The sequence below is a fragment of the Melospiza georgiana genome, chromosome 3 (genome assembly GCF_028018845.1).
Source record: "Melospiza georgiana isolate bMelGeo1 chromosome 3, bMelGeo1.pri, whole genome shotgun sequence".
NCBI lineage: Eukaryota > Metazoa > Chordata > Aves > Passeriformes > Passerellidae > Melospiza > Melospiza georgiana.
The window spans coordinates 95,501,686-95,514,785 of record NC_080432.1 but is presented as its reverse complement, the minus strand read 5'-3'; the positions used below and the strand labels follow the sequence as shown (position 1 = coordinate 95,514,785).

General features: G+C 38.7%; 1 protein-coding gene across 16 annotated transcripts in view; it reads right to left on the bottom strand.

The window, feature by feature from the left end:
- Positions 1–13,100, bottom strand: part of MYT1L (myelin transcription factor 1 like) — a 302,310-nt gene that overhangs the window by 32,203 nt on the left and 257,007 nt on the right. For all 16 annotated transcript variants that reach the window (XM_058019588.1, XM_058019587.1, XM_058019591.1 and 13 more), the window contains one exon: positions 1,250–1,312. In XM_058019588.1, the coding sequence (XP_057875571.1) occupies positions 1,250–1,312 (63 nt within the window). The remainder of the gene's footprint in view (positions 1–1,249; positions 1,313–13,100) is intronic.

The window sequence follows — 13,100 nt, the reverse complement described above, 5'->3', positions numbered from 1 at the left end:
GTTAAATGTAGTTCTAAATTTAACCTTAAATTTCTCTGAAAGCATGATCAAATCTGCATCATGTAAGTGCTTTTTAAATACTTATATCTTCTCCTTTATAATGTTATTTTTACTTTTGATGTTTAATACTGCATTACAGAAATTGATATTGTGATCTTTCATTTTCGCAGCATGTAAAATAGGGCATGCTCCCACTCTCTTATTTTTTCTGTTTTGACTTTGAATCCTTTGCTGCTTTTGGTGGGAAAACATTTAAACTGGGAACTTGTGCAGTGACTATCTATAGCCAATTGTAAAACTACAGGGACTTGGTGAAGAAAGCAAATATCCATACTCAACAGTACTAGTCTTTGTGGGAGTAAAGAGTCTTTACTAGCACAAGAGAGGTAGACAACACTATTATTCACTATTATTCTTTGATTAAACAGTTTAGATAGATAGGATAGATGTTTACAAATATGGCACAGCCCTCCTCTACTGATTTAGTTCTTAAATAACCACAGGGGAATTGCTAATTGCACAGCATTTACACCATTACCTCTACAGTGTAATTGATCAATATCCTCATTAGTGAATGAGAAGCATTCTTTGACCCTTGGTGAAGTTATAGTGAAGTCAGCTTTCATCCATAAATTTCTTTTTCCATTCTTCTGGCTTGATGTAGTAAAAAGTGTTGCAATTTAAGAACAAGCCAAACTTATTTCTGAAATGTACTAACAAGGCTGGTGCATATTAGATGAAAGAGGTACTTTTCCCCTCTGATAAAAGCTGATAAGGCTTCATCTAGAAGAGGCGGTAAAGAACAGGATCCAATTTTGCATTTCAAGGAATGTGGAGTGAGTCTGGAAGAGACTGATACAAACATTCAGGAAACACAATTTGTGAGAAAAAGATGCAGGACTAGGATTTCAGTCCAAACTGTGAAGAGTTAAGTTGTTCTGAATGTAAAGCAACAGAAACATGAATGTTGAATTGCTTCCTCAGGCTACTAGAGAAGACAGAGAAACTGAATTTATTTTGTTTAAAGATTTTGCTAGATACAAGCAAAAATATTCCTACCTATTTGGGTAGTGAGTCATCCTGAAGCTGAGAAATGTTATTCATTAGTGGTTAATATGAGTTAGACCAACGTGTATCTGTGCAGCGCTCAATCCTACTTGAGTATTCAGAGAGTGAAGTTAGGTCAGTTGAGGCGCCTTCTAGCCCTGCAGTTATATGATTTAAATAACAAAACCTTGTCTTTACATACCTTCGATGAGAAGCATAATTTCCAGTTATATGCCCAGAGCCATCACACCCAGGAGTGGGACACCTAGAATAACAATGGAAGAGACACCCAGCAGTTACTGACAGGAAAGATATAACTGCCCATTTAAAAAAATAATTGGCTTATCCTTGTTTCCTCAGGCGCCAGCCTTTGGGACCCCTACCCAGTGCTAAACCTGAGCTTAATTCTACACCAGGGACAAACACAGTTTTTCATTCATAAAACGCTTTTGTTTGCTACTCCTCAGTTGCCCACTCCAATGCTTCCTGGCCATCTCAAGTACTGGCAGATTAGTGATTTCCCAGCAATCACCAGGAATGAGTAGGGTTGACAGCAAATGCACTATCCCCGAGGTGTATGCTTAGGTAGTGGCTAACATTGCAGTGAGTAATTTTCTTTTCCACTGGAGCTATTGTTCTAATCCCACTGCACAGTGTCACGAGGTCGCACCATGAAGAGACCCCTTCACCTCTCCATGAAGCAAAGGAAATGCCTAAGACAGGGAAGTAAGGCTGGCCTCTTGCAGAGAGATGGTAACCCACCCAAACAGTGCCAAACACCAAGCTACAGCACCAGACAGAAGTGGTACAGCCCTCAGTGGAATTTCTAATAGTTGAATGACATTAGAGCCATCAAAGAAAATGGATGGATTTTTCTACATTGCAAAGATGATTGCGATCATCACAGAAAAAGCTACATTATAATGCTAAGTAAAATCATTAGCTGGTATTTTAACTGCCATACTAAATCACAGAAAAGACAAAGAATTAATTTATATGCATTTTACTGAACAGATAAATGCTACATGAATTCCAAAAAGTCACTTTTCTTGAGCCTGAGTTTTGAATTTTAGCCATGCTATTTAAAGTGATATTTGGAGAAAGCATTCAAATTCAAAAAAGCTTGCTCACAAATTCAGATGTTGTATTCTAAAACATCAGATTTCCATAACATTGAATTTTTCCACTATTTGAATCAGGACTTCATGCAGACTGTGGCTTCCACCCTTTATTTAACATGGGCTTTACTCAATGTTGGCCCATACTGGTAAGCTTTTGTTTCTCAAAGTTTCTGCAGACACTTGAACTTTTTTTTAACATCAGCAATTAGGCAACCCAGAGGTCAGTGCTATGGAGTTGTCGTGTTGTGTTAAGCTGAATTTCAGCTGCTTTAAGCTAGTAAGCATTACCTACTTCTGAAGGAGCTCAGCAGGGCCAAACTTCAACCATGATTATTGCTACCTTGAAAGACACAAATTAAACTGGAATGTATTCAATGAAGTTTCCATATAATTTTCATCCAGACCAGTTCAGTTATTCTACAGAAAACATCAAAATATGGTAGCAACTCTCAGATGTGAGCTGGTAAAACTTATGGGGTTCCCTACAACACTGAAGTTTCTCTTCTCCATCCCAAACAGGCTGTGCACTTTGGACAAGAAATCTAAATAACATACTTAGTGACAATTCTCCTTCTCTCTTGCTTTGTCTTTGCACAGGACCAAATATGGTCCTGTGATCTTGCATGAAAGGTGTTTTAGCATGTCTCTTAAGGACCAACACACAGGTTGACACCACACATCAATCTTTCTGCTTATAGAAAGATAAAATCCATAATTTCTGTGTAGATCCTTCTGATACCAATTAGGTAAAACCACAGTCCTTAATAACGAAGTAATAATTCAGTCTGTATGCCTCTTACCCTTTATTTGTTGTTGTGGCTGCACAGGGCTAGGATAAAAATGGGCTATTTCTTTAAAAGGAAGTGGTAAGGGCACCAAATATGAATGCTCTTATAATTTAAATATATATATATATATGTTCTCTTTATTTATTTTTAGACAAATATTTTGAGATCAAATATACAGAGAGTCAGCTCCTGCTTCGTATGTTTTGGGTTTTTTTCATGCTAGGTAGCCTCAGTGGTTTCCAATGCCTATTTCCATCAAGACTAGCTGCATCACTGAAGCCTGACGAAAGCCTCTAAGATGCTGAATCGTAAGACATGGTGATAAGAATTAATTAAAGGAATTGACTACGTTTTGGCTCTATGTGTTCATGGCATTTAAATCAATAAAGGAGAACTCAGAGCCGTGGGACTATTCCTCTGCAGTCTGGGGTACTACAAGGATTTCTTCTTTATGAGCCCATGATTTGAAGTCACCGTTTTCCTCTCCAGACTTTCTATCTTTTTAAGGATAAGCTATTAGCAAAAGTGAACAATGTTTTTTTCTCATCTTTTCTAAGACTTTCTGTTACAGGCAACATGATTAATTGTGTCTTAACAAAAAGGACCAGTATATCCAATCCATCAGTCTTAAAAGAAGACCATTGCACCTCAACCATTTGGACAGTTTCACACAATTTGAAAGCTAGCTTATTTCTGCGTCATTAAAAAAAAATAAGCAACAGAAGCTAAAGAAGAAGTCATCCTGCTGTAAATTGAATTGCGTATCTTCAAAAATGGCTTTGCACAGTTCATATCAGTTTAAAAATGTACTTTTGATTAAACCAGATGAGATCTTTATGTTGGCAAGGATTTCAGAATGACCTTTCAAATTTTGATTTTGACACTATAATATTTGTTTTCAAATCTCATAAATTTATATTTACCTTCATGTAACAGATGAAATGAGAGTTTAGTGCAGTTGGTAAGAACACTTTAAAACTCTGGAACATTTATACTTCTGCTGTTTCCATTCTATGGGAAATGCTCTTAACAGTGTGACATATAGGATTCAGACATGCAGCAGTCTGTTACAACTATGAAGCTATTACAATATTTATTTTCCATCCTAAACAGATTAGATAAGGAGACAACCCCAAGTTCTTGTGCTATTGGAATTGGGAGCCTGTATTTTCCAAATGTCTCAGCATATGTAGGACTGGCATATACCTTACTACTTTGCTATCATTTACTACCTATGCATATATGACTTAATAATATGTACAAACAACAATGCCAGCAAAATGTATGCACTGCTTGCAAGAGGCAGCTGATGTGAAACTCTTTGAAAATTACTATCAGAGTATGTGGCAAAAGAGAGCTGCAGTTTTCCATGCTTACTTAAAGCAAATGTGATTTGGCAGGATCAGAAACTCATTTGTAGAATTTACATAATAGCTTATTGTAGCACAGGAAATACTTCAGTACTGTAACGAGGGAGGTGACAAAAGGAACTGACTCTGTGAAGAGTGGCGTTCAGGACATAGAATACTAGCACTTGACTACAAATTCAGGGCATCCAGAAAAAGAAAGGTTTTGTCAGGGAAGGGGAATGCAGTGCCTTGATGTCTCATTCATTTCACAGATCATTCCATAGAAGCATTTTTGGGAAAATAAGCAGAAGCAGGAAGTAGAGCAGGCAGCAGAACAGCAACAGCTGTGGCAGCTGGATTCAGTATTTGGCTTAGATTCAATAGCAGGAGAAAAAAGGGTGAGAGGTAAATTGAGAAGAATACACTTAAGCCCTGCTACTAATTCTTCACTGTGGAAACATTGAAGGTGTGCAGCAATTAAAACAAACTTCTGTCAGCTTGAAGAACTCAGGAAGGTTCCTGGGATGGGGGAGGAAATGGATGAAATGCCCAAATGAGCTCTGGGAGGGTTTTTCCAGATGCCAGTGGTTAAAAGTCTTGTTGAAACCTCAGCTCACAAGACGCCCCAGCTCTCACCAGCATAGGGCACTACAAATAAGATCCATAATTAAACCTGTATTTGTACGTCTTTATCTAGGCCTACAGGAGCAAGATAAGCTTCCATGTAGTGTACATACTTAGATTTACAGCTTCACTAGCATGACAGTGAATAGGATTTTACAGAAAGTGTCAAGACAAAACTGCAATAGTTTCCTCCTCATTACTGTGTATTACTTTGGTTGATTTACTTTTTCAAATTCTTTTAAAACATAAATTGGATCCAAAACATAGAGATAAAACAAAGACATAAAAAAGTACTTCAACATTTTTATTTTTGTGCTGAGGGTATCAGTTCCCATGGAAAAGAATAAGCCATCCATTTCTCTCACACTGGCCAATTGCAATGAGTTCCTACAAAATACCTTCCATCACCCATCATCAGTAAGCTGATGAATCAGCACAAAAGACTGATGTTACCTTTACTGTTTAGTTTACAACATTTAGAGCCTACTGCGTTGCACATCCAATCTTCCCTTGTGAACACATGTATCAATAATATAGTCTATCAGAGAGAATATCCTATAAATCACTACTTAACTATTTAAAGCAGATGCAGCTAGCAAAAGAAAAATCACATAGAACAGGGGAATAAATCAGGAAACTGTGCAAAAATTCAGAATGGTCCTCCATAATGTTCCACACTGCAAAAGAACTGGGATTAATAGAAAATTATGACTTTCCTGTAGTTTTATTTTGACCACGCTGTCAATCTCTATAGTAGAGATGTGATTTTTCTATTGAAGATTCAGAAAAAGCTAGAAAAATATAATTGTTTCCTGTGAGATTTTTTTCATAACAGAATGTAGAATGTTTTATTGTCTGGTGATTTCCATCTACTTGAGATTCTGTTTTGTTTCACTGAATCACCAGGAATGGAATTCTTAGGTTGGGAAGCTGGCAGACAGACACAATAATACTTGCATTTTTGGTTTTTGCCTGAAGATCTGAGAGTATTTTAAAAACATTATTGGATAAAATCTCACAATGGTGCTATGGAAAAGGGAAGGATCTGGCAGAGGAAAATTGGACAATAACGAGTCTAAATGACTTTACACAGAACTGGAAAATATACTAGAAGTACAGATTTTTATTCACTGCTCTGTTTGCAGCTAAAAAGCTGTATGTCTTCTGAAACTACATACAGATTCATAACAAATTACTGTGGTTTGGTGCTTTTTATTTTTTTTTCTAGTGAAGTAGTCCCAAAACAAAAGGTTACAAAAGTAAAATTGTAAAGAAATTGTGTTTGCAGTTCCCTGAATGAGAAAAGAGAAAAAAGGAGAGGGCAAGAAAGGGAAGGGATGAAAAGAAGCCCTGTCAAATTAAAAACTGCATTTTCTGTAGAGCATAGTAGGTTTATTGAGTGTCTATTCCTTTGTGAATTTGAGGGCTTGTCAGAAACTACAGGTTTGCAGCTCTTGACAAACAAGTCCTCTTTTTCAACTAGCTAAGAAGCCAAAAGAGAGAACAAACTTTTCTCCAGTTCCTTCCTATGCCAGCCACCACTAACCTGCAGGGAGCATTCCTGGGTGAGAAACAAGATCATGAGAAGAGCTGTGTGGTCCTCAGTGCAGACTTTTGGCCACAGGTGTGTCAGTAAGAGTCAGTGCTGTGGCTATTGCTATAAAAACACCGCTTCAGCAAGGATTGGACAGACAGCAGCAACTCATTTTGTCTTTACTCTTCTGAGGAGTCAGAGCAATGCCTCCAGCTATTACTGTTCTAGCCAGCTCTGTGAAAGCAATCTGGATATGTAAATTGTAAAAATCTTATTTTCAGTCCCAGGTATTTTGGTAGATTGTCAAGTTCTAATGAAGTATGTGAAGTGGGAATGCTGCTGATTCTTTTCCTCATGATGACATAGAAAAGTGGCTGTCTGTTCTAACTCCAGTAGGAACACAGATATTTTCCATAGAATTTGATTTTTGAATTCCAGTGATGATACTTTATTTTGCTGTTGAGACCAAAACTCTCTAGCTACACAATCTATCTATGAATTTGCAATGAAAAACAGTTTTGTTAGGATGGATTTATTTCCCCTTAATTTTCCTCACAGAGGTGCTATATTTACATACTTCTTCACTCCTTCCCTTTTCTTTTCTGGTGCCTTTCACCCTGTTTTCAATCTCCTATCCTTTTCCAAGAATCTCTATTTGCTTTTGCTCCATAGTTTGCTTTCCATCCATTTTCCTCTCCAGCACTTCTGTGCTGCATTCTACTCCCTGATTTTCCAAATAAATTTCTCCTTGTCTCTTCTTGTTCTCTTTAACATTTTCTCTTTCTTCCTTTTGCTTCCTTTTTTCTCTGTTCCCTTTGGCTGATGCCTTCAATCTCTGTTCCTCCCTCATCCTTCTTCCTTTTATGATCTCTAATAACCTTGAAGTTGATGTTTCTTTCTTCTTTTCTCCTTCCTCTTTGTTGTTTTTTCCCATTATCTTTTCTTTCATCACCCTTGTTGTCCTCCTGCTATTTTCTCCCAGCTGATTTTATCATTCTTGCTGTCTGCATTGCTTGTGGTCTTCTCACATTGCTGAAATGACTGGGCACACATTCTGCCCTTGTGTCAGAGGAGAAAGTGCTGTGTGTGAAACCTTAATACAGAATTTATCGGCTGTCGAGACTCAATGAGTAATTTTAAATATCTTGCCCTCTTTTATTTTTATTGAGGTCCTTGTGAGCTTTATCACTTGCTTCAAAAGGAGCAGAACCAGGGTAACACTAGGCACTTCTGGAAATTGCATTCAGAGCTCATTTGAGCTCATTTGAATTGGTTCAAGAGGAAATATAAACTCTATGGGACAGTCATGCACATAACGAATATTTCAGGAGATTTTACATCTCTGGTTCCATGTTCAAGGCTAAACTTATGTTCCAATCCTCACAAATGTACCTATAATGACTGTGCAAAGTCAGACCTCCATAAATATCAAAGTTTCATAAGGACGCATTGTAATAAAAAAAAAGGTTAAATTTAGATTCATATCTTAATGATTTCCTTCTATTTGTTCTAGCTAGAAGGAGCATTTAAGCACAGAAATTTAGTTTTAGGAAAAGTGCTAAATATCACTTTTCCACATGTAAAATACTGCTAGCATTTCTAACTTAACAGAATGCTACTGCTATGACTGGTCTCACTGGAGCTAACAGGGAAATTTAAATGCCAGATCCACCGCAGATATAAAGGAAGAGCATTTCAGGAAATGACAACAGCCAGCAAAACAAAAAAAAAATGTGTGGAAGGGCAAATGGGTGAATTTAAAAAAAATATATATTTTTTTCATCTTGTCAGGGTTTTTTTGGCACTGGATCCAATGCCAGTTCCAGTGGGTGTGGGCAGGAGAGCAGGCAGATCCAGACAAGGATCCCTCCTGGTGGGGCATTACTGAGCCCTCTCAGAAGACACTGGGAGAAGCACAGATTGGAAGACTGGAAAGAAGTGCAGAATGGAAAGACTTGTTATTGCCACTTTCACCATACAGTGTTTCTATCCATGAAGGAACAATGCCAGGCCTATGGAGCTAGTCCAGGCATGAGACTAAAATAACTTTGGCTCAGAGGCTTCATGGAGTAACTTCAGTCTCTTTTATCTCTGCAGAGAGATTGTTCTGTCTCTTTCTCTTTGCCTCTAGAAATCCCCAGCAACTGAATGGTTCTGAACTGGGGCGTGCTGACTGCATACTCCTCTCCTCAGGTACAATTTATTAATTCCCTGATTTTCTGCATATGCTACCTTTTCTGTCCTTACCTGATGCTATCATCTGTACTGCATTCCTGCATTTTTTGAACCATGTGGGGGTGAGAAAGAACATGATATTTTTTTTAATTACACTGAAATCCATTTTCCTGTAAGCAGCCTAAAATGCATCTTGCTGGCACATAAAATATTGCCGTGCACTCCAATGCACAGATACACACAATGAGTTTAAATTAATTATATTGCTTTAGAAAAAAAATATTCCTGTTCCTTCCATTATCACCCCTGCATGCTGCCTCTTTTGCTACCAGTCAGGACTTCCCAGCTTCCCAGCAGCAAGTGCCATGACATGCTGCCTGCTGTTCTCACATCTAGCATCAGCACATAGCCCCTCAACACGCCAGTTGCCAAAGGCAGGGTATGTGCCTAATGTGAAATAGCTTCTGTGCACTACCCAGGGGGTGCTCTGTGCTCAGAAGCTGCCAGGGGGAAGCTGTGAATCAGTTCTCCCCCTGGGCACCTTGCCCACACTTTCCCTCCTGCCAGCACTGCCTGCCTCGGAGGCAGCACCGGGCAGCTGCAGATCCCCTCCCGGCAGCAGAGAGCACTTCCTGGCACCAGCGATGAATCAGTTCCAACATATGCAAATTCAAATTTTCATTTCCAAACAGCTCAGCCTTTGGAAAAAAAGCTTCATTTATATGTGAAGGAATAATATAAAATGATGGAGGCACAGAGAAAATGCAGGAGAAGACAGCCTTAAGAGAACATACCCTACAACTAGGAACAAAGCCATGCAGATTCTCTTGTCTCCTAATAGCATTGCTGTAAGCTTGTGCTCAAAAAAAAAAACCAAACAAACAAAACCCCACATGGGCTTTTTAAAAACCCACATGGGTTTTTTTTCAGTAAATTTATGTGGATCCATTTGTCTCTGAAGAAGAATGTCCTATTCCTGGTTGGTCTATTAATATGGGAACCACTAAGCCTCCAAGAATATCTACCAGTCCGTCACTGCACAGCAAGATTGGTTCAGGTTTGCAGAATACCCAGTGACATGATCTCTATAGCTCCCTGCATGTGACAATGGGTCCAAGTGAAGCACTTGAAGGCAGTAACACAGGTATAACATTTGGTATAACATCTTCACTTGAAAAGGTGTCTTCAAAAGCTCGTATACCCAGCCTTAACTTTTCTGTTTATGATGAAATTCGGAGTTTTAGCTCAAAATTAAATTAAAATTAGGCTGGATGTTGAGTAATTTGAAAATTTACTCTTTAAACTAGGTAATTTTTGCCTGATAAGAAATATACATTATAGTCAGTAACCTGCTGGTTATCTTGAACACCTTAAAATTATAAATGAGTAATTCTTAATTTTCATTGCTATGCTCCTGCCTCTCCCATGCTCTGCTCTTTTGTATTTTGTATATCTTGTCCTAGGTGAAGCAATTAACAAAGGGTGTGATGGGCGCCGCAGTATGACCTTGAAGCTGTCACTTTCTGTGAGTTTCCTGGAGGTTTGGAATGACTTCAAAATCTATGAATCTGGAATACTCAAAAAGGTCAGCATCACAGCAAGGAATGCTGAGACAAGCTATCAGATTAGGATTGCTACAAGCAGAAGAAAAAAAGGTTACCAGATTTCGTGTAGTCTGTGGCCTTAACAATCCACTGAAGCTGTTGGTGGGAGATTGGGCACAAGCCAACATTAGCCATTCCTTAGCTATTCCATTTATCTGTTTCTTGTTCAAATTGTGCATGCACCAAAAACAAAGAGAAGGATTCTACAAGATCACAGGAAAGAAGAGAGTTGGATCAAATGTATGGGGGAGAAAAAAGGCTGAGTGGGAAGGATGGAAAGACAAAGAGCATGGAGAAATTGCAATTTATATGTCCTTCTTCAAAATGGTGTATCCAATACAAGCATGAAAGACCAAGCTTACAAAATACTTCTAGACCTATATAATAAAGAAAGAAGCAAGAGTCCTGCCTCTAATGTGAGTTCTCTCAGCCTAGTATTATGGCAAAGCCACAAATCAATAGGATTGTAAACATCTGTGAGTTCTCTGGGAAATATATCCTGGGCAGCATGAGAGCTAAGATGTTTGCAAAAAAACCCCAAGCCCATTAAAATAATCCGAGTGACTAAAAATGTAATGGGCTGGGATTTTCTTCACTATTAACAGCTTTCTCCTTACACTCCTGTTTCCAAAGAGCAATTAAAAAGATGATTTTCAGTGCACATTCAGAAAGGTAAGGCAAAAATAATAGTTTGGTGTAAAATCTTTAGGTGACTAATTGCATCTTAAGGTTGAGAGTTGTTTAGCTCTACATGCAGCCACTGCACTGTGCTCATTAGAAACCTTGAGAAGTGCTATTGTAGCATGAAGTTCTTTACACTAGATGGACTTTTACATGTTTTCTGCATGTCTGTGTTTCTGTCTGGAAACATCTATCATCTGGTGACAGGGACAGGCTAACACTTGGAGAAAGGGAGCAAACTCAAGAGTTTTGCTTTCCCAGACAGATAAAGCAGAGATACTACTTTCTATTTTGGACTGAAGCATCTACAGCAAGTGAGCAAAATACTTCAGTTTTCATTCCATGAAAACAAGCAGCTTTTCCCCTCTAGGCCTAAAAACATTTGTCAGAAGCCTAAGTGAAGAAATATGAAAGTACTGAGTGTGAATTATATCAGACTGTGAGAGGCAGTCTGGCCTCATAAGAAGGCTAATGAACAGCGCAGTTAAGGGAAATCCAGTTTTGCTACTGATGTTCTGTGTGACTTTATACTGACTCTTGAAACCCTCTTGGACTTGCTCTAATTTTTCATGTGGCTTACTCAGGACTCATGTTCCACACTGAGTGCTAACTTCCCTGAGACATCCAGTAAGCATGTTTAATTCATACTGAAGGGAAAAATCCCTAGTGAGAGTGTAGTTATGAACCTGTCTGCAAGGAGGACAGCTGGGCATTACCACAGTTATGCCATCTCTGCAAGTATTCCATCCTACGGCCTCGAGCTAGACTCTTCTGGTAGACAATGGGCAGATAAACCAGATGTAATGAACTAACATTCTATCATTCATGAACTAACTAAAAGGAAGGTACACTTTTCTTCGCAGCCCTCTCAGAAACACAAACACTAAGGTGCAGCTTCCACTGCTACAAGACATTGCCAGATGGTTTTGGGCCTGAAGGACTTGATATCCAAGGCCGAGGAAGTTAGCTTGCTCATTCTTCTGAAAAGTGTAAAGCAATTTTGCTGCTGTCTACGAATACCTAACAGGTTGGTGTGGAGAAAGCATAACAGACATTTTCTCAGAGCTGCACAGCTGAAAGACAGCCAATAAATAGATAGAATTCAGCATGGGAAAGCAAATTTATTATAAATGAAAAAAAAGCAACCAAGCATCAATCTGGTCAATAGTTGTGCGAACTCCAACCTTGGCAGAACTCACAACTTGACTGGACAAGGTCCTGAGCAACCTATTCCAACTGGACTTGATCTGAGCAGGAGCTTAGACTAGCTAACATTTGGATACCCCTGGCTACATGATTTTATAATTCTGTAATGCATCTTAAAATCTGTATCAGAGAGAATACTGTTTGGCCTCCTATTAGCAGTACAGATGCAGCCCTTAGTTGGAGGCTCTATTCCAGAAATATCATGCACTATCATTTTTTTCCTTGATTTCAGTCCCTTCTGCATAGTTCAAGTTTCAGCCATCAGCAAATTTATCACATAGTTTTATATAGTCAAAGTATTTGTGTATTTCTTTGTGTTTGTATGTGTTCTTCTCAACAACTGAATGTGATGATTTTGAAGTCCAGCTTGCAGAGTTAATGAATGCTCAGAAATTCTCAGTGAGGTAGATGAAGTGGATCACAACAAATATCCTGATCAGTGAGAGAGACTGTGTACCCGAGATAATACTCTCAGCTTCTACTCTGGGTATCCATCTGCCTCTGCTTCGGAGTTTCCTGTTCCCCCTGAAAGGATGCTGCAGCTGTCTGGGTAGCAGTAAAAGAAACAACAGAGCTTTTAGTACAGTACTCAGTAACCTGAAATTGGTGTCATTTCACCCTAACCTGTCAAAGTGGATGAGGCAGTTTGCACATTATGAGAACAAAGGAGATATCACTTCAGTGAGGGTAGGATCTCTGATAAGACCATTAGAACTGTTTCAAGCTAAACTCTTCATTTTTCTGTTGGAATCTGAGACTGTATTGAACAGCACATAAGTAATAATTCCAGCTCCATGTGAGTGTTCCAAGGTATCATTAAGTAGAGCACTTGAGAATAAATTGTGTTTTTCACTGATATGAGATATGCTCTCATGTCTTTTCTTTGGCCCTCCTTACTTTCTCCTCAAAGTTAACAAAGGCAGAAAGCCCATGCTTCTGTACAATTCCCACTTCTGCAACTCCCACAGGAC